Here is a 24,632-nt window from a genome sequence, read left to right as displayed (position 1 = left end):
ATAATGTCCCGCCCTAAACCCTAAAAGTCCATTTGTATTTGGACTTGACTGATTGATCAGTTATGTTTTCTAAGTTTGTGTGTTTGAATGTGTTTTATGCTCATGTTTGCTGTGGCAGACATCACACTCTGTTTGCTTTGCCCTGCATCTCCAATCCATGTAATGTGCAAAAACCTCACTTTCTAGGATCTACATTATCCCCTGGAGAAAGCCTATAAGAAAAGATTACAATTCCACTGCGTCAGCCAACCTGCTTTATCAAATGAGCGAGGGCCCTCCAACCGGATGTTCCCATACTGCTGTTGTCAGAAATGTCAAGATGGGTTGTAGATTCATAGTACAAAATCATATCCAGCAAAGACGATGCTTCCTGGAAAAAAAAAATAGTGAGGTAGAAAAAGTGAGGAAAGCAAGGCCTCAAATTTGAAAGGAATGTTATGAAATTCTTTTTTAAATGAAAAAAAGCCTCTAATCTGATACAGGGTGAGACTTGAATATGAAACTGTGTTGAAATTGGAAGACGAAGATGAGCTAAATAAGTTTTGCTCATAAAACTCACATTTTCTTCCAGTTGGGCTGCCTGCAGATTGATGAAATCAAAGTGCAGTGATTTCAGGACGACTTCCAAAGCTTCACAGGAGCGGTGGTCTAATCGCTCACCTTGATAGAGGCAAGCAATCAAACAGAAGATAATTGGGAGGCTGTTTGCTAACAGGCAAAATTGCACAGCTCTAAATGTGCTTTATTCTTTTTCTGAAATGAACATTTCAGCAAAAATCACGACAAAACAACTTCCTTGATAGGCAAAGCTTTTTTTGTGTGTGCGTGCATTTTTTCTTTTAATACAGTTCTGAGACTTTATCAGAAGCAGGAAGATAAATAATGATGACATCTACAGTTAGAAGGAACAGAATGTAGTTTTTCATGATTGGACTGCCAAGACGTGACTGCTCGAGTGTCCATTGATTACTGACTGTCTGCACATTGTAATCAATAAACATACACCAACACAACTTCTCAAATTCCCTGACATAATCTGATTACTTTGAGCTGCTTACCTCCAAAATGATAGTGAGCATGTAGTAAACAATTTAAAATTCATATAACAACAGTAGTCACTACAACATCGTAAAATTGATTTCCTTTCTCTTATCATTATCGTTAACTAGAACCCAATGGTGGAGTATTAGTACATTTATCTAAATATAGTTTTAAGTTACTTGTAGTTTATTTGTAGTTTATTAGAGTATTCTTTTAGATATAAATTTACTTTTTACTGCATTTATATGACAGCTGTAGATACTAGTAACTAGTTTTGCCGAGGAAGATTTTACAAACATGACATAACATGCACTCTGATCGCTTTAATCATTCAGTATTTATCTACATCCTTACAATCAGTTTTCACCATCTTTTTTACAGACATATACACTACTCTCACTTTATAAATGATAACACAGCTTTTTAAATGTCCATGGACAATACACTGATGTCATTGTTGTTTTCCTTATTTTTTTTTTTTTTTACATGCTCTATGTGCCTTACAATTGCCCTCAGGGGACTGTTGGGACCTAGTATTTGTGAACAATAAATATACATTTAAGGTTAAACTTAAAACGTTCCTTTCTGATAAAGCCTATAGTTAGGGCTGGATCAGGTGAGTCCTGAACCATCCCTTAGTTATGCTGCTATAGGTCTAGACTGCTTGGGGAACTCCCATCCTCCACTGAGCACTTCTCCCCTTCTCTCTGTCTCTCTGCCCCCTCATTCATTTATTTACATGTCACGAACTACGTGTCTTTTTCTTCCAATAGTCTCTTTCTGTCTCTCTTTGCAGGTATCGCCGACTCCAGAGCTGCAGGATAACAACTATTATTATTATCATTTCTATTATTAACAATAATACATTTTATTACTTAATTACGGTATGAACTGTTGCTGCTATCATTAATAATCAATAGCATCTTTACACTGTTATTGTTTTCATTATAACTACTCAGAGCTGATACCTGATGCTGCACATGTGTTCCTGGTCTCCCTCTCCTCTCTCCCCATCTCCTCCCCCTCATCTCTTTCCCTCTTCTCCATCCATCTCCCCTTTCCTCCCCATTTTTCCCTGCTCACCCCAACAGGTCGAGGCACATTGAGTCTGGTTCTGCTAGAGGTTTCTTCCAGTTAATGGAGTTTTTTCTCTCCACAGTTGCCAAAGTGCTTGCTCATTGTGGGAACTGTTGGGTTTCTCTATAAAACATTTTAAGGTCTTGACCTTCAATGTAAAGTGCCTTGAGATAAGGTTTATTATGATTTGGAGCAATACAAATACAATTGAATTGAATAGTTGGGCCTACATGTGCAGCCAAAGCCTGCAAACACATGTTTCCTTTGTTCTGGACACAAAGGAGAACCTCCAGAACTCAGTCTCCCAGGGTGCTTTGACTTCACACCTAGGTGTTAAACTGCCAAAAGGCAGCGATGCGAGAGCCTGCCTAAGAACTTCAGCACTTGATGCTACCTCGACAAAACGTCTTGCCAGCAGAACCACAACAACAGGAGCCACAAACCAGCAAGTCCACTTCACTGGACTTCAAACAGCACATCAAAAGGGACCTTTTTCCCCTTTTCATGAACTGGTTACACAACAGTCCTGTGCATAGCCTAGTGTATTTAGCCCACAACTGGGCTAAATACACTAGGCTATGCACAGGACTGTTGAATTCTATTCATGTGATGTTTATAAGTTTGATTTGTGTTGCTGTGATTTTTTGGTAATAAGTTATTTGAAAGCTAATGTTATGTTATGCTCTTTATAGACTTTCTTTGCATGCAACTAACTACTTTCTCTAACATGGCACCAACACATCACACACTCCTCTCCCCAAACTTAACACATACATGTGACCTCAACCACATGACTCCACCACTCCAGAGGGTCTTTTGTCTTCATAGTGGCCAGCCCCCATTTTGAAACTTACTCACACACATACACGCTAACATACTCACATACACATCTTCATTTGTGTGTTTTTACTTTTATTATTTTCATAATAAATGTTTTTCTTTAACACACATGTTCATTAATGTTGCATAAGTGTGAATTTTGCCAACCTCTACACTGTCAAGAACTCCATATTCTTCAACTTTGCTAGTTATTGATTTGAAAATCAATAATCGATATTGAAGTTATTATTTAATATCATTTTTTAATATTCTAAATAATTCTAAATAACTTTGACCACCTACAACATTAAATTGCTACTTACCTATTAATGTATCAACAATAATAATACAATATAAATTTACAATACTGATATAAGCTGTTCTGTCAATCAATATGATTTTCACTTCACTGTTTTTCCTAAATACATTATTTTGATGTTATAGCTTGTAATTTATAAAAATAGATTTAACATAGTAACACATTTCCGGATACTTTTATATACACTTATATTAAAATACTATTGTTGTAACTTTTAAATTTTTATACACTTAATTTGGCATCATGCATTTTCATGAATGTTTTACTTTTATTCTCTACTGCAGGGGTCAATGTTTTTCAGGCCAAGGACCCCCAAACTGGTGGCGAGATGGAGCAGGGACCCCCTACTATATATATTGTATAAAATTGTGTTTTATATTAAACTGGGCCTAGTGCCATGTATAAACATAGCTACCCTGTTATTGTGCATTCAATACTAAGCTATTCAAATATTACACAGGTTCATATATTCATGTTTTTAATTTAAACATGTGCAAGGTACAGGGTGGCCGTGCCACTGCCATTTATAAACATACATCTTGCATAAAACACTGAGCTATTAAAATAATTCAAGGGACAGTGAATCCTCAAGCCATCTGTGGATGGCACACATACTCCCACATTAGTGAGATGTCTGACCCTGATGAGTAGCACACAACTTATCTAACCTTGGACGGATGGAGGTTGTCAGGCAGAGGGTCATATCAGCCTCACAATATGTTGGATGCATGTTAATGTGTATTTAAAGACATTTAAATTTGTGGGAAAAAAATTGGTTGGAAAAAAAATTAAAAATTAAAAAAATATAAAAGATTGTCTAATCAACCAAAGATTTCGCGACCCCCCCTGCAGTACCTCCGCGGACCCCCTAGGGGTCGCGGACCCCCTGTTGAAGACCTCTGCTCTACTGTGTATTTGTATGTTAGTAGTGTAAGGGTTATGTGGGCTTGTTTCTTACCATTTTGTATAGGATGTTCAATTCAACATAGTCTTATATTAATAATAAAAACTAAATTTATATAGCACCTTTCATCAGGGAGAATACATCTCAAAGTGCTTGACAAGAAAATGTAATTAAAACAAAAGGGCCTGTGTCCTGCTACAGTGTTCATTCACATGTGCATGCAAGTCAGCTGCCCTTTGAAAACATGCACAAGCTGATCAGCCAAATCAGGATCTGCAGAGCTACAAATAACTACTTCACTGTGGTACTGAATGAATTGACATTTGTCTAACCAATTGGCAACATTTAGTGTAATGGCTACATAAAATATGGCCAATGTGACACTAATTACTATTTGCATGGACAGAATATTTTATGCGGTTTCTTATGTTTTCCTTCCTTTTAACAAAAACATACTGAATCATGACACCAAAACCCAGGTACCTAACAAAACTTGTATCTTATCTACAAAGTAGCCCTATAGTACACATTTACTGTATATTATGAATACATTCATTTTACCTCAATATGGTATTAACAATACTGCTCCCTGGATTCTATCTTCATTCACTCATCACTGTTCAAATCTGAACAGCATTGCTCTCACTATTCATCTGCCCACTGTAGAACATATGTGTAATCAACATTTTTTGTTACAGCTTTTTTCCCCTCCTTATCCTTTTCCTAATTGTTAATCTATTTTTTTGTAATCCAACCATTAATCCCATTGTTCCTGTGATTATTGTGTTTTTAGGAATGATTATCAGGGATCACAACTAAGATTTCATTAACTGATCATTGGAATGTCCCATTTGTGTTTCATATATAAATATATAGGCAATCTTCTGACTGATGTGCTTTTGCCATTGAATGCACGTAAATAAAGTTAACATTTTGGAAACTGATTCCTGTTGCTCCCCAGCCTTAATCACAGGTCATAGTCCAAATCAAACTGTGACTGATCCAAACAAACCATGGGTCTCTCTCTTTCTCTGCCTCTCTCCTAGGTTCTTATCTCCTCAGCCAAGAACGGGAAATGATAATTAGTATCATAATTATTTCCAAAATGATACTTTCCCCCTCTGTTTAAACAATAATCACTTAACTGAGTGATGGTAGAGGGTATGTGGGGTGGAAGGAAATGTCAACTGAAATCAAATTGTTCTAATCCTCCCTGCGTCGGGAGATAATAGGCAGCAACACCTGCAGTCAGATGTCATCAGTGTGTAACAACAGTGATGCCCATCACGGAAGTTTTACACTGCTGCTGTGTACAGATTTGACTGCTGCTGTAGTACTTCTTTATTTCAGAGAGCTGGCAAAGTTTTAAAACTTTATAAGAGAGGACATTTTGTCCAGTGTTCACTATTTTGGATCAGAGTTTGGATTAAAGTTTTGACGAAAAGGAAGTTAATGCAATAGGTGATAAAGTCAAAAAACAATATTATGTGTCTCAGTGAGGTGTACGGCCACAAGCTGTCCAAACTTTTCACTTCAGTGAGATTGCTTGGCACTGAATCTACAAGGTTCTGAACTCTGGAGGCATGAACGTGAATGTGTTGTACACATTAAAATCTCTCATAGGTTTTCAACAGAGTCATAGCATATTAGTCACTTTATTTTCATACTCATCAAATCCTTCAGTGATCTCTGTTCAATGGATGAGGGGACTTTAATATTTTGTCTTCTAATTTTTCAGGTTTACCTATCACCTATCTGTAGGATCAAATTGACTTTACTCCCTTTAAACTAGAAGAAACATAAAACCAGACTCAGTGTGTGCAGCCATCTGACTCAACCTGTTGGGGTGAGTGGAGAAAAATGGGGTGAAAGCAGGGAAGAGAAGAGGGAGAAAGGGTGTGATTGTGTTGATGTTTTGTGTCAGCTGTTCCACTTCTGAATAGGTGTCTATGACAGAAAGATGTTATTGTCAGTTAGAACAGCTCTGATTAGTAGACTCTCTTGCTCTTTTAGGCATGTACTGTGTGGCAGTCGACCATGCCAAGGGGCTCTCCCACACACAGCCAGAGACGGTTCTGTTGCTTTTCAGCGCAGGTGAGAGCTGTTACCCGATTGATCCTCAGGGTTAAAAGGCAGCGGCTGAGCTGCCTCGGCCAGAGACTCAGAGACACAGACACGAAGGTGCTCTCCCAGCCCCCTCACCTCCACAAACTGATAATGCCTGAATTTAAACAACTGAATGGAAACACAACCACTGTCTCTTTCTCCCCTGTTTTCTCTTCACTGTACTGGACCATCGACCATCCTTGGACCTGATTTTTGTTCTCCAGGGCCTTCTAGAAAGCAGTTTAACCAAAGTAACAAAGGTAGACCCTCACCTAGAGGACTTAATTAATGAACCCTTAGGTGGTAACTCAAAGAGTTTTGAAAGCTGATCTGAGTTGGTTCAACTGGTGAATGAAAAAAGCCATCATCAACAGAGCTTCGATACTGTAATTCACCATGGCAACTGGTAAATAAAAGACAGAGCTACCATTTAATCCAGTGCAGCCAGAAAGATTAATGTGTGACATTAAGGCACATTTATTTATTTTTTTAAACAAAAAAAAAAAACAGCAGCATTGAAAGAGCCTGATAAAAGAGTAACTAAGTTAACATGGTTACATTTTATTCACTGTATTCCACTGGACCACATTATTAGTCTTTAATTAAAATTGCTGCTGGCAGCAGAAGATTAACATATTGCTCAAACATATAATATAATAGTTTATAGGACTATGATAGTATCCTAAGAGTTTGACCCAAAACACTGGTCAATAATTGTGGTGATTTGCAATTAAAAATAGTTAATATTCACAATGAATGTAAATTTTATATGTTATATGTTACTTTTGAAACATCTTGCGCAATAGCATTTATTGTTGAACATGTAATAAGCTCAAATATAGTAAGAGACATAATGTTAAAACAAGTTCAGACAATCTGCAGCTTATTCAAAAATAATGTTTTATCCAGTTTTTAAAAGTTTTAACCGCACTATGATGCAGAAATATCTCAAAATCTACAGTATGATGTGGTCAGTATGAACAGTGCATCAGTAATAACATTGTCAGCTCTTTCATAAATTTATTTGTAGCGGTGGTATCATGAAAAAAGTCCATGTTATTTTTAATCATAATTGGACAACCTGACTTTTCATTTTCAGTAAGGTTTCTGGACATTTTGCCCTCGTCTTAGTGAAAGAAAAACTTTAGTTTTTAAGTTTAGTGAAGACCAAGAATGTGTATTCTATAGGCAAAATTCAGTAAACAGTTTTCAAATAAAATGTCATCAAACAGATTTTAACAAGTAAGAAAAAAACTTCACAGTCAAAAAGAAACTTGTACAACAGTCTTGATAAATCCTCTTCTTATAATGTTCAGTTATGTCAGGACTGTGGCAGACCGGTATTGAATTTATTCTCTAATTTTTGTACATTATTAGATTGTACATTGATTTAAGATCAATAGTTTATAATAGGTTATACTATTCAAATACAGTTTTATGATTTTTCATACTGTTAAAATAAAATTCATGTCAAAAATTACAATGTTATATTTTGTACACACAACATCTACTTCCTGTCCTGAGGTTTCATCCATTTTTGGATCAATGGATTCTTTGGAAAGTTTGTCCTCATCAGATTCACCGCTCTCAGCATAGAGGGTGTCATATGCTGCTCACATTGTTAAGCCACCTGAGACAAATCTTTTAGTTGTGATATTGGGCTACAACATATTTCTCAGAACTATACCATACAGATTTGAACTGCATTTCGAATTTAAATTTAGTTTGATTTTGAGGCCAAAAAATTTGAGTGTAGTTTAGAGTCAGGACTTGGGTTTAGAATTTGAATTTTTAGTTCAGGATTAGGGTTTGTACTTGAGCTAGGATTACGTTTAGTTTAATGTGAGGCGTGAAACTAAATTTTGGTCTAAGATTTACATTTGAACTGGGTTTGTTTAAATTTAATTGAAGAGCTCCCATTATATTTAGTTAAGGATTAAGATTTATGTGTGGATTAATATTTTAACCATGGATTAGTTGTGATATGCTGATATGTGATATGTTATCAGGGTCAGGATTTGAGGAGGGATTTGTTTTATTGTAATGAAATGAATAAGAGTCCAAAATAAAACTCAACCACGTTCTTTGTTTTCAAAGGTCTATCCAATTAAATATTTGTATCCACAAGCTAATAGTGAAATCACATTTTACATGATGGGCTGGATAACTCATCACTCCAAATAATATGAGAAGAAACCGTCCTGAGTGTAGGATGAGTCATCAAAATACTAAAAAATATCAAAAATATGTATTGTATGTAACATACTTAACTAGAGGTATGAGAAAACTTTACACAGAGACACAGTGTAAGCACTTCTAATGTTGTGTGTTTAAATGGGTAATATTTGAATCAGGTTTGGTTTATCTAAATGTGAGTGCTATAATTGATATTAGTTTAGGATTAGTGGATTTAAATTGTTGTTCGGATTTTTGACTTGGAGTTTAAGTCAGATTTGAACTATTATCTCCATCTTAAAATTGGTGCTACAATCAATTTAGGAGGAGGATTAAGATATAGGATTAAAAAATTCAAATTCAATGTAAAGTCAATCCTATTTAGCTTACAATTTGGGTTTAGGGTTTGTATTCGAACCAGGGCTGTGTTTAGTTACATGCAAGAACAGTTTGGGTTTAAGTTTACGATCCATACAAGATTAAGGTTTAGTTTAGTGTATGATCAAAGTCAGTCTATCAAGGATGTATTCAGGAGTAGGATTTGAACAAAGATTAGCTGTGGTTTAATGTGGGGTAGTGCTGGAATTGAATTCTGGCTTAGATTTGAGCTATAGGATTAGGTTGAGTTTTTACAATCACATTTATTTTGTATATATTTGGGGTTACTAAAGTGGTATCAAAGCAGAGTAAAGTAATGGCTAATGAATAATGAATGAATTATTAAGATATTTTGGTCTGTCTATTTACACTTCCAATAGACGAGAAACATAACAAAAGAATTCAGTGTTTCATGAATGTCACATAAAGTCCTCAAGCATATTTAATAATGATGGAGTGAGGCGTTCAGCTTACCTTTGAGATCCAGACATTTCACACTGCCACCTACACATACACCCTGCTGAGAGAGAGACAGGGAGAGGGGTATAAGCAGGAGGTGTGAGTGAAAGGTGTGAACACACACACCACACACACACACACACACACACACACACACACACACACACACACACACACACACACACACACACACACACACACACACACAGAGAGAGAGAGAGATTTGGCAACAACAGTGCATCATCCACACTCATGGTCTCTTTCCGCACGGCCTCTCCATCCATGCCACACTGAAGTGGTTTGAACAGGTAGGCTTATTGGACACCAAAGCATGAATTATAAATTTCACACAGTTTACCGCCGCCGTTGATGGTGACATGGCGTCCTAATTAACCAGTGTATAATAATTAGAAACAGCTGGTCATCAGTTGATGTGTTCATTTGCCAGAGCCACTGCTCTACATACATCTAATTTGACTGCATGAATCACTGGAGGTGGCAGATTTGTGCACATGGTGGAAAACACTGATTTGTTGTAAATTTTTACAGAGAAAGAATATTTTTTAAGTTTTTATTTTTTATATGTAGATTTATAGATAATGATATTCTGTAACTGGGATTATTGTGACAGGGGTTTATCTAAAATATATCAAGCTGATTTGGCTTTTTATAAAAAAAAAGCTGGCTCCATCTCTGACAGGAGGATGACTGGTTAATTTGTGGCACAGAGCCAATGAACGATGCTCAGTAAGAATGTGGAAGCAACTGGCTTGCTACCCATATGATTTTTTTGACACACACACCTCGTTGATAGCAAACCAAAATTTAATTACAGTATCTTCATGTACAAAAACAATAAAGTATTAGCAATATTCAAATAAGGGATTAAAACTAACCCTAACAATAAACATTTTTGTGTGAGATAAAAAAAAAAATGATTGAGACTTTTTTAGGACGCTTTAGAGGAAGCTTCTGCTAGAGAATGCTTCAGTTAGCCATATTTTTAGCATCCCTATTGTCAACCAATCAACTTGACATGCATTTGAAAATGGTAAATGGTAAATGGTCTGTATTTATATAGCGCTTTTCTAGTCTTGATGACCACTCAAAGCGCTTATTTTGTGCATCGGCAACCTAAAAACACCCTTCTCTGTCGAGATCTTTATGTGTGTCTTCAGAAAAACACAGTTACTTTCACTGTTAACAGTGAATGATGGGTCTGACGTGAACATGCAATAATTTGCTCTGAGTATCTGATGTGAGAAACGCTTTTTTTCTTTTTGTCCATATTGTTTTAATTGGTTTAATGTGGACGGGGCTCCGTTGGAAAAATGTTACAATGCATACACCTAAGCACCAATCAGGATTTACCACCATTTGAATCAATGCTAATGTTGCCAGGCCCAATTCCTGAGACTCTTCATACTATTTTTTATTCCCCCTAAATTTCCATTTTGCTTTCTTTTTTCTTTTTTTTAAATGAGGTGTTTTTCCACTTCTGCTTCAGGTGCTGGAAGTGTGTCATGCCCTCCACAACCACATGTCAGTGACACACTGGCATTCTAACTGCCTCTCCTACACTCATCTTGGCTGGCTCGCTGAATTGCCGCCTTCATATTTCCGAGCTGCGCCCTGTTTCCTCTGTTGTAGCTAAATATGATTTATTGTTCAAAGGAACACGGGTGGTACAAAAGAACTTGGAAGGCTTTCCTCGCTCGGCTCTCATGCTGCAGAGACTGCGAAGCAAGGTGGGAAACAAAAGGACTGCGACCATAATGTGCTCCTGTTGAAAGAATTAGACAGATCAACCAGACGTAAATTGCACTGTTTATGTATACAAGAGGCTTGTGTGTAATTGGTAGAGGTTGTTGAATTTCCCCAATAATCAGCGCGCGCACACACACACACACACACACACACACACACACACACACACACACACACACACACACACACACACACACACACACACACACACACACACAGTCAGATGTCTATCAGAAATAAAGATACAATTTCATCTCATTTGTGTTTGCCTAAATTTTCTATTTAGTTTCATAAAATCCAATATCCTTTATTTTACTTAAATCTCCTTAAATCCTTTTTTTTATCCTTTATTTTGTATTTGATTCATCTACCGGATCACCCCTTTAGACAATAAAACCTCCAGCTAGAGTGAAGACATGTTGAGGTCGGTCATAGCTTGTTTGCATTTTTGTCACCTCCGAATTTTTTTGTCTGTCAAAGCAACAACTATAGAAGGAAAAATAAGTAGTAGTGTGTGCGTCCGGCTGGTGACTGCTTGTGGGACTGGTTAATTTGTGGCACAGAGCCAATGAACAATGCTCAGTAAGAATGTGGAAGCAACTGGCTTGCTACCCATACGATTTTTTGACACACACACACACACACACACACACACACACACACACACACACACACACACACACACACACACACACACACACACACACACACACACACACACACACACACACACACACACGTAGAGAAAGAAACACACACGCAGCACTTCGTCCTCACAAGAAATACTACAGTGGCAGCTGTTTTTCATCTTAATGAATTTCTGAACTTGTTCGTTCCCTCTCCGCTCGCTGCTGCCTCGTGGTGAAAGACGGAAACTGAAGGCGCCGGCTGCCAAATCAATTGATGTGTCAGGAGGGAGAGAGGACAAAACGGAGTGATAAAAAGAAAAGCATTCCCTCTCACACTCTCTCTCTCTCCGAGACACATGCAGGCAGTAGGAAAAGACAGAGAGAAAGGGATCTGGTTTCCAAACTTGACTCTAGTGCATTCACTATTCTTTACTCAGCCGTCCACAGCTGCTCTGCCTCTCCCGCTGGCTTTGTATTAAAAACTCTTCATATATATATATTTAGTACAGACACATACACTATATGTGTGTGTGTGTGTGTGTGTGTGTGTACGTATATATTTTCAGCATGCATTTTCCAAGCTTTTATGGGTTAAAAATCACACCCACATTTTCCTTTCAGCATCTTTTCTGCATAAAGGATAAATTATTTAAAATAACACAACCTTTTATCTAACACCCTTAGAAGGCAGCAAATTAAAAATGTAAATTGGGAGTTAATTAATATGCAAATATATTCATTCGCTCTTAACAATTAGCAATTAAAGCTGCAGTGTGAAAGAGCACAGACAAAATTAGTAACTTCATTTATCATTTTAAAAAGAGAGAGATCTAAAGACATACATAAAATTCTAATTGACTTTCACAGTATTTGCCACTGTCACTGATTTTGTTCATCCGCATCGATTTGAAATACATAATAGTGTGCATTTAGCGATTTAATTAATGCCACTTTGTGTAAAATACACTTTTCCCTTAAATGGTTCATCTAAAAAATAATGTACACTTTTGTGTGTGTGTGTGTGTGTGTGTGTGTGTGTGTGTGTGTGTGTGTGTGTGTGTGTGTGTGCGCATGTGTGAAGAGCCTCAGCGTGGCATGCCGAATCTGTGTGTTTGGATGTTTTGCTCATTTAACTCCCTGCTGAATATTAGATTTCAGATTGGTATCAGCCATTGGAGCATAGGAGAGAAAGAACACAGAGATGGGTGACAGTGCTGGTTTAGAGTTTGATACAGATTGTGTATAGAAAAAAATTACAACAATATTTATCAAAATGACCATTGAAACTACTACCAAATTACCATCATAATAAACCCCCACTTCGGATTGTGTGTGATGACTTAATTTCACTTGTCCTAACTGTGGTGTTTGATGGTGGATGCCTATGTTGAGGGATTCTGGGAGTCTTACATTGACAAAGCTTTTTCACTGGCACAAACATTTGATTTGGTCACTTCATTTCAGTCTTTCAAATAATCATAAACACTAAAAGGATTATAGCAAAGACCACAAATATATAGCCTGAGGCCTAGGCTTATTATGTTTAACTAAGCAACACAAGTCATATGCAAAGTCACTCAGTTTCTACAGCAGGCTAATTTCTGTATTTTTGGACCAAATATAGGACAGGAAGCACACAAAAACATTTGTGTTTACTCCTCATATCACATGAAACATATTCACGTGTTAATCACTTGTGATGCATCATTAGGGTTGTGAAAATTTACATTTATATGTACCTCTGTACCTGGGCTGCAGAGGTCTAAGGATATTCTATAATTTTATTATTTTTTAAAAAGGTCATTAAGGTGAACTGTTCCCATGTAATTAACAAACTTCCAGAAGTGATGCAAACTTCTTCACAACCCCCAAATTCCAAGACACAATATTGAGGACTATGAGCACCACAAAACCTGACACAGTAAAGACGGGGCAATCTACAGCAAATATAAATAAATAATTAAAATGGGAACATTATTCACATAATTAGCATATAATTTACATATGCATGAGCATGACAGATGTAAAGATGCTTTCTCTGTTGGCTTGTATGATGAGGAACTGTTTTTAAACGTGATAATATTGGTCACAGAGCCTCCAGTGTGAGCCGTCACCGAGCCCAGGTCTGTAATATTATCCTACTTACTAAAGCACTCATATTACTTGTGCGGCCACCCGACCATGCAAATTCAATTCAGCCTAATAGAGCATCACACTCGCCTTTCACTTTAACTGCTACTGCTTCAATTCAATAAGAGGCAGAGAATGTAAAATAGACTATTTTACATGTAGACAAGGTTTTATCCTTTTTCAGTTATGCATGCTGTTTCCCAAACAGCATTAAAGCAAGATCGTGTAAAACTACAACGGAAAGACTGTTGAGTCTAAGTGTTTTGAATAAAGTATTCATGGCAACTATAGTTTGTGTGTGTGTGTGTGTGTGTGTGTGTGTGTGTGTGTGTTGGTGGCCATCTCAATGACAGGCTGCACTGTGTCAGCGGCAGGTCCTTGGTGGTCCTCATTGCGACCCATACTACCCGCTTTTAATTTTTTTCCCATGTGATAGTCACAGCTGCCACGGTACACCATTTCAAATGCACCACTAAGCGCCTCGTTACATCGTCTCGGCCTGTAATGAGAGGAGCGACATATGTCCAGTCCCTCCGCTGTTTTCTGATAAGCCCTCACATTCATACACATGCAGGAACACTCCTCCACCTCCTCCCTCTCCTTGTTCTGCTTTTATTTTGCATGCAAAACCTGCTTACAACCACCAAGGAAAATAATGTGGCACTTACTTAGTGACATTTACCTCGCTGCTGACTATTCCACACACAGGGGGGGATACAATAACAATCAGCATGCATTTAATTTAAAAGAAAAAACTGTTCCCTTTACAATTACACAAGCAGGGACAGATATAGCTTTCTGGCTCTCGCTCTCTCTCTCTGTGTGTGTGTGTGTGTGTGTGTGTGTGTGTGTGTGTGTGTGTGTGTGTGTGTGTGTGTGTGTGTGTGTGTGTGTGTGTGTGTGTGTGTGTGTGTGTGTGTGTGTGTGTGTGTGTGTGTGTGTGTGTGTGTGTGTGTGTGTGTGTGTGTGTGTGTAAGGAGACAGTTGTGCCAGCAGACTTCTGCAGTGCAACATTAATGCTAATCAAAAGAGCTAAGAAAGCAGCGGTGGTCTGTAAAAAACGATTCTCTCTGTCTTTTCATTTCTGGAGGGATTCTGTTTTTTCTCGCCCTTCTCCCCCCTCCTCCTTGGAGGGATTTATCCCGGCGACATAATATTTATAGGAAATGAATCTGACCGCATGATTTTAAGAGCGGTGCATTGTCAAGTAAGGCCATTTTTCCACGGCTGTAGGATAAATAAAGAAAGTTAAGTTGTGGTAATTGATTTCTCTTCAGTCCACTCAACTGAATAATCTGCAAGAGAAACAAGCACTAAACTGTTCATTAGAAGATTTGCCAACATGCAACTAATTCCAAGCTTATTCGCCAAACATTATGGAAGAATAGAAACTCAGAGTCAAACCTTGTTTGATTTAGAATCCCTTTGTGTTTGGAGGATTGGAAAATTCTTCACTTGAAGCTGAGAAACAACATTTTATTTCCTCTGTAAACTAAATGTCAATAAATAGCCCTTAGGACATAGTGAAGAATGAAGACTGAGCAGGTCTGTATATTCAACTCCAAACAAAATGATGCTTGTGATATAATGAGACATAATTTATGCAGCATAAATAGTACAGCAGAAGAGTACACTATTACAGAGGAAATATGGAAGTTGAACCACAGTTGGGCTAAAAAAATGTCAGACTAAATGATATCTAAGATATGATTATATCTACTAATAGACTACAAACAAAAATAAAATAATATTTAAATATCACATAATGTTTTGTTCACATGATGATAAATCCAGTCCATGTTATAATCTCTGTTTTCTGACACTTACTTTTATTTTATCGTAGCAGAGTATGCTGTTGGGTTTTTATCATGGTCGATTTTATATAAAGATTTAAATAATAATTGATCAATCAAATGAAAAATGCCCCTTTCTCCCCAGAGGAAGTTGAAGATATGACATATTAGCTCCTAATGTGTTTCACAGTCATTCCACAATCTGATTATATATCCCTGCAGTTAAACTCTTCCTTGGTGCCAAAGCAGTTGTGTCGACTATGAGCTTGATCATCTCAATTACCTTTATAATCACAGAGTGAAACAAACAGAAACACACAGACTTCACAGTTTGCACAGTGAAATCACAGAGTTAACCATGGTAGCCTAAGACCCCGCTGGCTCCAGCCTATTATTGCTTACCACTCCTATGAAAATGTCACCATCAGCCATACTGCTTTATCCACTTACAACATTTCAAAGGAGTCCAAAGGGCCCCAAGGGTGCAATAAAAAAAGCCTTAAATAGTCTTCAGTGCTGGTCCTCAGGGGAATTGCCCCTTGCCTGAAAATACCTAATTTAATAAACTTGCTCTTTAGGCGTTCATCTTTTCGTTTTGCATCGTCTAATTATGAATTCATTCACATGAAGCCCTTTTGGTCTGAATATTGCCCCTCTTAGCTAATGTTTAACCATACATATTTTACTCTTTCAGGAGGACCACCTACATTCGTTTCCAATGCAACTGGATCATTAGCACCTCAGAGATAATACGCTGGCTGTATGCTTAATGTAAGCACTGCTAAGTCTCTAATTTTCCACAAATAATTCCCCTTGATCTCAACTGAAATTTATGCTGAGGGTTGGGGGTGGGTAGTGCACAGCATGCTTTAACATGGTGGTCCAAGTAAAGTAAGTATGTACATAAAATGAATTATAAATGGCAGACTGTGTTTGGCTAAGAGAGAATAAGTGAGTGTATTTTACTGGAGAGAGTAAGTGGCATAAAAATATTGTTTAAGAAAGTGTATGTAAGTGCAATGGTGATGTGTTTGTAACCCTAATGCAAACTAAGGACTCAATGGTCAAGTTGTTACTGTACTGCCGCACAAAGATTTAGTTCAAGACATAGTCGATCAGTCGTTGGAATTCTATTGAAGCAAATTGAAAAGCTGACCAAAAATATTTTTTCTTCCATTGAGTTTGGAGTAGAAAATATTATGAAACATACCAGAAACTATGTTCTTACATTTCATGAGGAAATTAAACTGAGTGTTGTTGCAAGGCTGTCACCTCTGCACATTACAGATGTGCTGTCTGCCTACACTGAGGCCTTTCAGAGGTTGTATTGGTTGGTACCAGCATGTTTTCAAAAATTAATTTCATAGTGAATGGCATCCTTTTGGTATCTCAATTGTAAGACTGGTAAAAGTGAACTCATTGTGCGTTCAAAACAAAACGAAATCAGGGCATGTGGCGTTGGAGATAGAATGTAATCTGGGAATGCTGGAGGCTAATAAAGGACTGGTGGATTACAATGAGACAGGTCTTTAAAGACAATTATTACAATAACTACAATTTTGCTTTATTTTGAAACATATATCAACTACTGATTCACACATATGCTGTTTATGTTAGGTTTTTTCTTTTTAGGGTGCGGCCTGTCTACTGACATGAAAAACTCCCCAAAATAATAAAACAAATATGAATAATTAGATTGTATCAAACTATTTAGTACATTGATATTGGATCAAAGACAGTCAGTTACTAAACTGAACATCCTGTAACAAACAATACACGTTCCATTGCACCCCAGGTGCCAACACAGTGGTCTTTTTGCAATGATTGATGAGACTGGTTTTTCCATGCATGCAGTGCTGTTTGTCACTTTGAATGCAGTTTATTTGGAGTGAAGATTGTGTTAGTGCTCTGCAGCCATAAACCTGATGGAAGCTGATGATTCTAATTATGAAGGGCGTTTTAGTATGTGTGTAAATACTGTGCCTACATATATAGTATTGGTGCCCAGTGTTTACCGTATGTGTCAGTAAGCTTCTACTGTTACTGGGCATGAAAATGCTTTTTAAAATAAAAATAAAAGAGCTCGCTGTCAGATGCAGTGTACTCTGACATAATGCAGGGGGTGAGTGTTTCATTTGTCTTGGTCCTGCACCAGCTTATAGAGTTGATATTGATCCTTTCTGGAGTACTGTAATATCATTGCATGGTACAGTTATTTTCTGAGCAGAATTGCTGATGTTGCATTGAGGACCAGGGTTGTATACTTTTTAAAAACAATATTTCAATTTGCTGGAGCAGTTTCCCTCTTTGTTGGAGTTCAAACCCTCAGATTTTTTGTCTGGCATTTTAGTCTAGCACTGTAGGCCTTTAAAATTATAAACTTATCTGTTGTAAAGTTCATTGGTTCTAATCTCTGGGACTTTATATCAAACATATACTACAAGGCAATAAAGACTATTGATTGTCTTGCATGGTGTGTTTGCTGCCCCCAATCATTGATATGTGTCATTTAAAAATACACTGACTTTTACCACTAGCAACCACAGGTGACAGCAGATCAACCACAATGGAAACTTCAAGTAGAAGTATATGTACAGTGCTGTGAACAAGTATTTGCCCCCTTCCTGATTTTTTAATTTTTGCATATTTGTCACACTTAAATGATTCAGATCATCAAACAAATGTTAATATTAGACAAAGATAACCCGAGTAAATACAAAATGCAGTTTTTAAATGATGATTTCATTTATTAAGGGAAAAAAGCTATCCAAACCTACTTGGCCCTATGTGAAAAAGTAATTGCCCCCTAAACCTAATAACTGGTTGTGCCACCCTTGGCGGCAACAACTGCAATCAAGCGTTTGCGATAACTGGCAATGAGTCTTTCACATCGCTGTGGAGGAATTTTGGCCCACTCTTCTTTGCAGAATTGTTTTAATTCAGCCACATTGGATGGTTTTTGAGCATAAACGGCTTGTTTAAGGTCATGCCACAGTATCTCAATCGGATTTAAGTCCGGACTTTGACTAGGCCACTCCAAAACCTTCATTTTGGTTTTTTTGAGCCATTCAGAGGTGGACTTGCTGGTGTGTTTCGGATCATTGTCCTGCTGCATAACCCTCTCCTTCAGGATTTTCTGGTAGAGAGCAGAATTCATGGTTCCATCAATTATGGCAAGTCGTCCAGGTCCCGAAGCTGCAAAGCAGCCCCAGACCATCACCCTACCACCACCACGTTTGACTGTTGGTATGATGTTGTTTTTATGCAATGCTGTGTTAGTTATACGCCAGATGTAACGGGATGCACACCTTCCAAAAAGTTAAACTTTTGTTTTGTCAGTCCACAGAATATTTGCCCAAAAGTCTTGGGGATCATCAAGATGTTTTTTCGAAAATGTGAGACGAGCCTGTGTTCTTTTTGGTCAGCAGTGGCTTTCGCCTTGGAACTCTCCCATGGATGCCATTTTTGCCCAGTCTCTTTCTTATTGTTGAATCATGAACACTGACCTTAAGTGAGGCAAGTGAGGCCTGCAGTTCTTTAGATGTTGTTCTGGGGTCTTTTATGACCACAGGGATGAGTCGTCGATGCGCTCTTGGAGTAATTTTGGTAGGCCGGCCACTCCGGGGAAGGTTCACCACTGTTCCTGTCTTCTCCATTTGTGGATAATGGCCCTCACCATGGTTCGCTGAAGTCCCAAAGCCTTAGAAATGGCTTTGTAACCCCTTCCAGACTGATACATGTCAATTACTTTGTTTCTCATCTATTTTTGAATTTCTTTAGATCGCGGCATGATGTGTTGCTTTTTGAGATCTTTTAGCCTACTTCACTTTGTCAGACAGGTTCTATTTAAGTGATTTCTTGATTCAACAGGTCTGGCAGTAATCAGGCCTGGGTGTGGCTAGTGAAATTGAACTCAGCTTTCCAAAAAATTTGGTTAATGACAGTTCATTCATGATTTATCAAGGGGGGGCAATTATTTTTTCACATAGGGCCAAGTAGGTTTGGATAGCTTTTTTCCCTTAATAAATGAAATCATCATTTAAAAACTGCATTTTGTATTTACTCGGGTTATCTTTGTCTAATATAAAAATTTGTTTGATGATCTGAAACATTTAAGTGTGACAAATATGCAAAAAAATAAGAAACCAGGAAGGGGGCAAATACTTTTTCACAGCACTGTATATGCACAGAATGAAAATAATTCCCTTTTGTTTGAGATATGCACACATCCACAATCCCCATGTTTAAATTGTATCATCGGGGCCAAGAGTTTGGCCCTCTGTAAGCCCTTACTTTAGAGCAGCCTTCTGTAAACACATGCCATGTAATCATATCATTTCAAGCTACACAACTTTCGGCTAGTTTGCCTGTATCAGACACATTTTTTGAGATCTGAGACAGTTGGCATGAAATTCTAAGACACTTCTTGTTATTGCTGTGAGCTGCTGCTGATGCTACGACGTTTAAACATTTTATTGGAGCCAAAAACAGAAGGTGCTTGTTGTTGTGGCACCTTAGAGATGAGTCGAGAGAAATGAAAGAAGATGAGCATCCAGTCAGAGTGCAACAAAAAGGAGGGAGGTAGTAGTCACAGACACACAATTTTTTTAATAATTTGTAATTTGAAACAGACCAAACTACTCCAACTGGAATAAACTCAAAACTACAACAGCTTCTAAGACGTGGTAGTTTTAAGCTGAGATAACAAAAAGGGTCTTATTGTAATACAGTGCAAACATGTATGGCCCATGTGATGTAGTTATCAATTTCTTTCTCATAATACACTTTTTGGCACAGTGTTGGGAAATACAGAAACTGACTAAGCACCACCTACAGAAACTCACACATCAACAGTAAATCATCAAAAGCACTAGCCTCATTCAGTATGACGTACAAAACTAGTGTTGATATGTGAAGTAGTGTACCTGGAGCTGTTGCATGATGTGTGGTCTTGGTTGGACCTGGTGTCTGCTGCAGCTCTGCTGGTAGGCTACCATTACCTCTGTCAAGGTGATACAGCTGTCATCTGAAATACAAGAATACAATCATTCACTGCTTTCATGTCTGCGCATCCCAGTGAGCCACCAGCAACCATTCAAAAGTGCCTAACAGGCACAGAAATACCATACGGTGAACTGTCTATGTGTGTGTGTGTGTGTGTGTGTGTGTGTGTGTGTGTGTGTGTGTGTGTGTGTGTGTGTGTGTGTGTGTGTGTGTGTGTGTGTGTGTGTGTGTGTGTGTGTGTGTGTGTGTGTTCTACAGGAAAGATGGTAGTCAGTAAGAAGCGGCAGGGACGTGAATGTCTGTATAACAATAAATCAACCAATCAGACAGTTCGATTTATCAATCACAGCCTTATGGGATGGTGAATTCCAGATGTGCGAGACCACAGAGGATTGAAACATGAAAAACGTTTTTCCTTCAAAAGCTGAGTTGCCTTTTAGTTCAATACATGTCATGGATAATAAAATAAGGATAAATAAAGTGCTGGGGCCTCATTTATGAAACAACCATCCATATGAATAGTTTACATGTGCACAGAAGACAGAAACACAGACAACAATCAGATACAATTGAGAAGGCCTCTGCACAACTTTCCTTTTATAAATCACATTTATTTTGAAAATGTGTGAGCCTCATATACCATAATGGTTAACCATGGTCAATGCAGAACTATTTTGACTGGTGATGTATGTATTGTTCCATGTAGAAGATGGCAGCAACTTTTAATGCAGCCAGTTTAACATGCAGGACCATTCCTGAAATTAAACAAAGCATCATTAAACATGGAGGTCAATGTATGGTGCCTGACGCTGGTGCATAAAAATTCCACTGGTCATGCTTTTCAATTGCCAGCCAAAATAATATTACTTTTTTTGGTTGGATATTTTTTCAGTATTTCATGGAGATATTAAGGTGTTATGTTGAATATATAAAAAAGATCACCCCCAGAGCTTCACGAGGCACGTGGCAACACTAGAGGAGGGGGTTCACGTCTTACAGCCAGGTGAAGAAGTAGACTGCTGAACTCAAACATGGCAGGAAGAGCCTGTATGATGGCCCCCTCCCTGGAAGTCCAGTCACTTTCTGGGGGTCGAAGATGCTGACTTCTACAAAGACGGGATCCATATGTTCCTTGAACACGGGACTGAGTGTGTGAATGTAGGAGGGGATTATGTCGAAAAATAAATGTGATCTAGATTTCTAACTTTCACTCCCTCTACCTTAAGCCAAGAATTTATCAATCATCCCTCACAGTTAAACAGTAGCTTACCCTTTATGGCAGAGTTCCTGTGCTCAGCAAAGCCAGATACGATCTGCTCATCAGGGGGAAAAGACACATGTTTTCTTCTTTTATTTCTCTTCTTCTGGTTCTCCTTCAGGTTTTCTGCTCCATCATCACTCTGATCATCATTTTCGTTGTCACTACGGTGGGTCATCCCTCTGTTTAGGTTGGAAGATCTTTCAAAAATTAAAAGCAAAGTCTGAGTTCAATACAAGAAGGGAAAGCTCGGCCTATCAACAACCTCCTATGAGGAGCCATAGGAACAGTTCCTGAAAAAAATACTAATTTAAAGATGGAGCTGTTCTACTACTGACCTTGCTTGATGTGAAGTACTGCTCCTTCCACTCTGTGGCAGTTGGAAATACAAGACACTAAAGAAACAATATCTTATTCATGAGTTGTGTGCTGGGTTGTGAGTGAAACCCAATATGTTTGTATCCAGTGACGCATTCAAAATAGGTAAGGCCCTGCACATTAACATACCTATTTAAATACGGCATTTACAGCAACATTCAGGAGTACACAGGCAAGAAGGTGGGCAGGTATATTGAGTACACCTTTCGAAACCTTACTGGTTCTACGTGTAATGTGAGGTGGGTCACCTGTAGTGACAAACTCACAGATAATTATAACCCAATAGCACAGTTCTCTCAGCTCTCTCAGCTCTCTCAGCCCTACTAAGTGTTTTGTCCTCTTTCAGTTGATTATTTTAGTTTTCTGGACAACAAACTCCCCTTGTAAAACACCCTTGCCAAAAACATGACAGCAAGTTTGATATTTTGAGACCTCCTGAAAGTGAAAGTTTAATAACATTCATTTGAGGGATTGAATAGGGATGTACCCAGTTTCTATAAACTGTATGCACTATCTACATTTGGGGTCGGTGATTAAGTTTGACCACAGGACGCAGGCATAGTTTTCTCTAAGCCAGTAGATGACGGGCCACAACATAATCAAATGCTAAATCTAAAATTTCATTTCAATCACTGCACCTGAAATTTGTGACAGACCGTTAAAGAATGCTTTGTGAACTCATTGTCAAATTGTGTTGTGATGTCAGAAACCAACAATCAACATATGTTATCCGGTGTCTAGGTTTTGCGTAGCATTATATATTCACATGTTTGGGAGATACAGACGTAACGTTGACCAGTAGTGCTGTGCAGTGACTAACTCCCTGACATCTTAAAGGGATAGTTTACCCAAAAACGTAAATTCACTCAATTCACATTCTACTCACCAATATGTCAATGGAGGGGTGGGTGAAGTGTTTGAGTCCACAAAACACTTTTGGAGTTTCAGGGGTAAACAGCGTTGCAGCCAAATCCAATACAATTGAAGTAAATGGCGAACACTTCTTCAAACGTAAAAAAAACCCATAAAATTCCTCCATACTGCTCCTGTGTTGTCAGCCAAGTGTCCGTAAGCCTCAACATTCAAATTCGACTCGAAACGGCGTCATTTACACCATGTTTTTGACCTAAATGACTAAGTGACTGCAGCTATCGCGATGTACAAATACATTTCCACAGCTAGTTACATGCTACAAACTAACTGCATGTTTTAAACATTTTGTATATTTGTTGTAAAGCCAACACTTTGGTATAGTAAATATGACCAAAAGAACAGAACTTATTGTAACTAAGGTGTTTCAAGTTACAACATGAAGTTTGTTTGTAACACGTAACTAGCTGTGGAAATGCATGTTTACATAATGCATAGTTTACACTTTTGATTTGGGAATGCAGAAAGGTTTGTAAATGAATTTTATAAACTTACAGAAAATTCATAAAGGGTAGGGAAGATCTACAAATGATATATGTGACACATATACATGTGATGAATAGTTTACACTTTACATCAGGGCGTGCAGAAAGGTTTGTAAATGATTTAGCCATATGTTTACAGATAATTTATAACAGGTAAGGAACACTTCATGATTTGTTTTGCAGTGGTTCTATGTGCTGGCTGCTTCTGCAGGCTCGGGGAATGTATAGACTGCTACCTTCTCTGACACATGGAGCTTCACCTGCAGGTCATAACTGGTTCAGAGGTTCACATTAATGCCCGATCCCACACACTCCACACAGAGGTCAAGTCTCTGTTGCGAGTGAATGTATACACTGACCCTGGATCCCCTGACTCTAAATCATTTTTAAATGTTAAGTCACTTAAAAACAAATAATTTTTAACTCATTTAAATCATAATGGGTGTTTTGTGATTTTAATAGGCTAATAATTGCATACGTCCAAATCTTTGCATGACTTTGTGATTCACAATACATCAAACCATTACTTGTTCATGATCATTTCATGTTTTATTAAAAGTTTGTAAAATGTTATTACATTATTAACGTTTTGGAAATGATTAGTTCATCATAAGTAAGTCTGTGAAAAGCCTGCAGTGGGTCCAAAATGCTGCAGTGCTGACAGGAACAAGAAGGAGAGATCATATTACTCCTGTCTTAGCTTCTCTGCTTCTTGGCTCCCTGTAAAATTCTTAATAGAATTCAATATCGTGCTCCTCACATACAAAGCCCTTAACAATCAAGCTTCTTCATATATCAAAGAGCTCATGACACTGTATTGTCCCAATAGATCCCAAAATACTCTTGTGGTTCCTAGAGTCTGAAAGAGTAGAATGGGAGGTAAAGCCTTCAGCTACCAGGTTCATCTCCTGTGGAACCAGCTCTCTCTCTGGGTTCGGGAGGCAGACACCATCTCTACATTTAAGGTTAAACTTAAAACA

The 24,632-nt window shown here is 37.9% G+C and overlaps 1 protein-coding gene across 1 annotated transcript in view; it reads right to left on the bottom strand.

Moving 5' to 3' along the window:
• The window catches only part of si:dkey-288a3.2 (protein phosphatase 1 regulatory subunit 37), an 83,478-nt gene that overhangs the window by 54,600 nt on the left and 4,246 nt on the right, over positions 1-24,632 (bottom strand). Inside the window, exons 2-7 of the mRNA XM_035168411.2 lie at positions 22,198-22,254; positions 21,872-22,059; positions 20,523-20,623; positions 9,294-9,339; positions 560-660; positions 251-370 (exon numbers count right to left, since the gene is read on the bottom strand). Of these exons, the coding sequence (XP_035024302.1) occupies positions 251-370; positions 560-660; positions 9,294-9,339; positions 20,523-20,623; positions 21,872-22,037 (534 nt within the window). The 5' untranslated portion in view covers positions 22,038-22,059; positions 22,198-22,254. The remainder of the gene's footprint in view (positions 1-250; positions 371-559; positions 661-9,293; positions 9,340-20,522; positions 20,624-21,871; positions 22,060-22,197; positions 22,255-24,632) is intronic.

Source organism: Hippoglossus stenolepis, chromosome 10, assembly GCF_022539355.2.
Source record: "Hippoglossus stenolepis isolate QCI-W04-F060 chromosome 10, HSTE1.2, whole genome shotgun sequence".
Classification (NCBI taxonomy): domain Eukaryota; kingdom Metazoa; phylum Chordata; class Actinopteri; order Pleuronectiformes; family Pleuronectidae; genus Hippoglossus; species Hippoglossus stenolepis.
The sequence above is the reverse complement of the archived record's forward strand: the minus strand, read 5'-3'. Positions and strand labels throughout refer to the sequence as shown.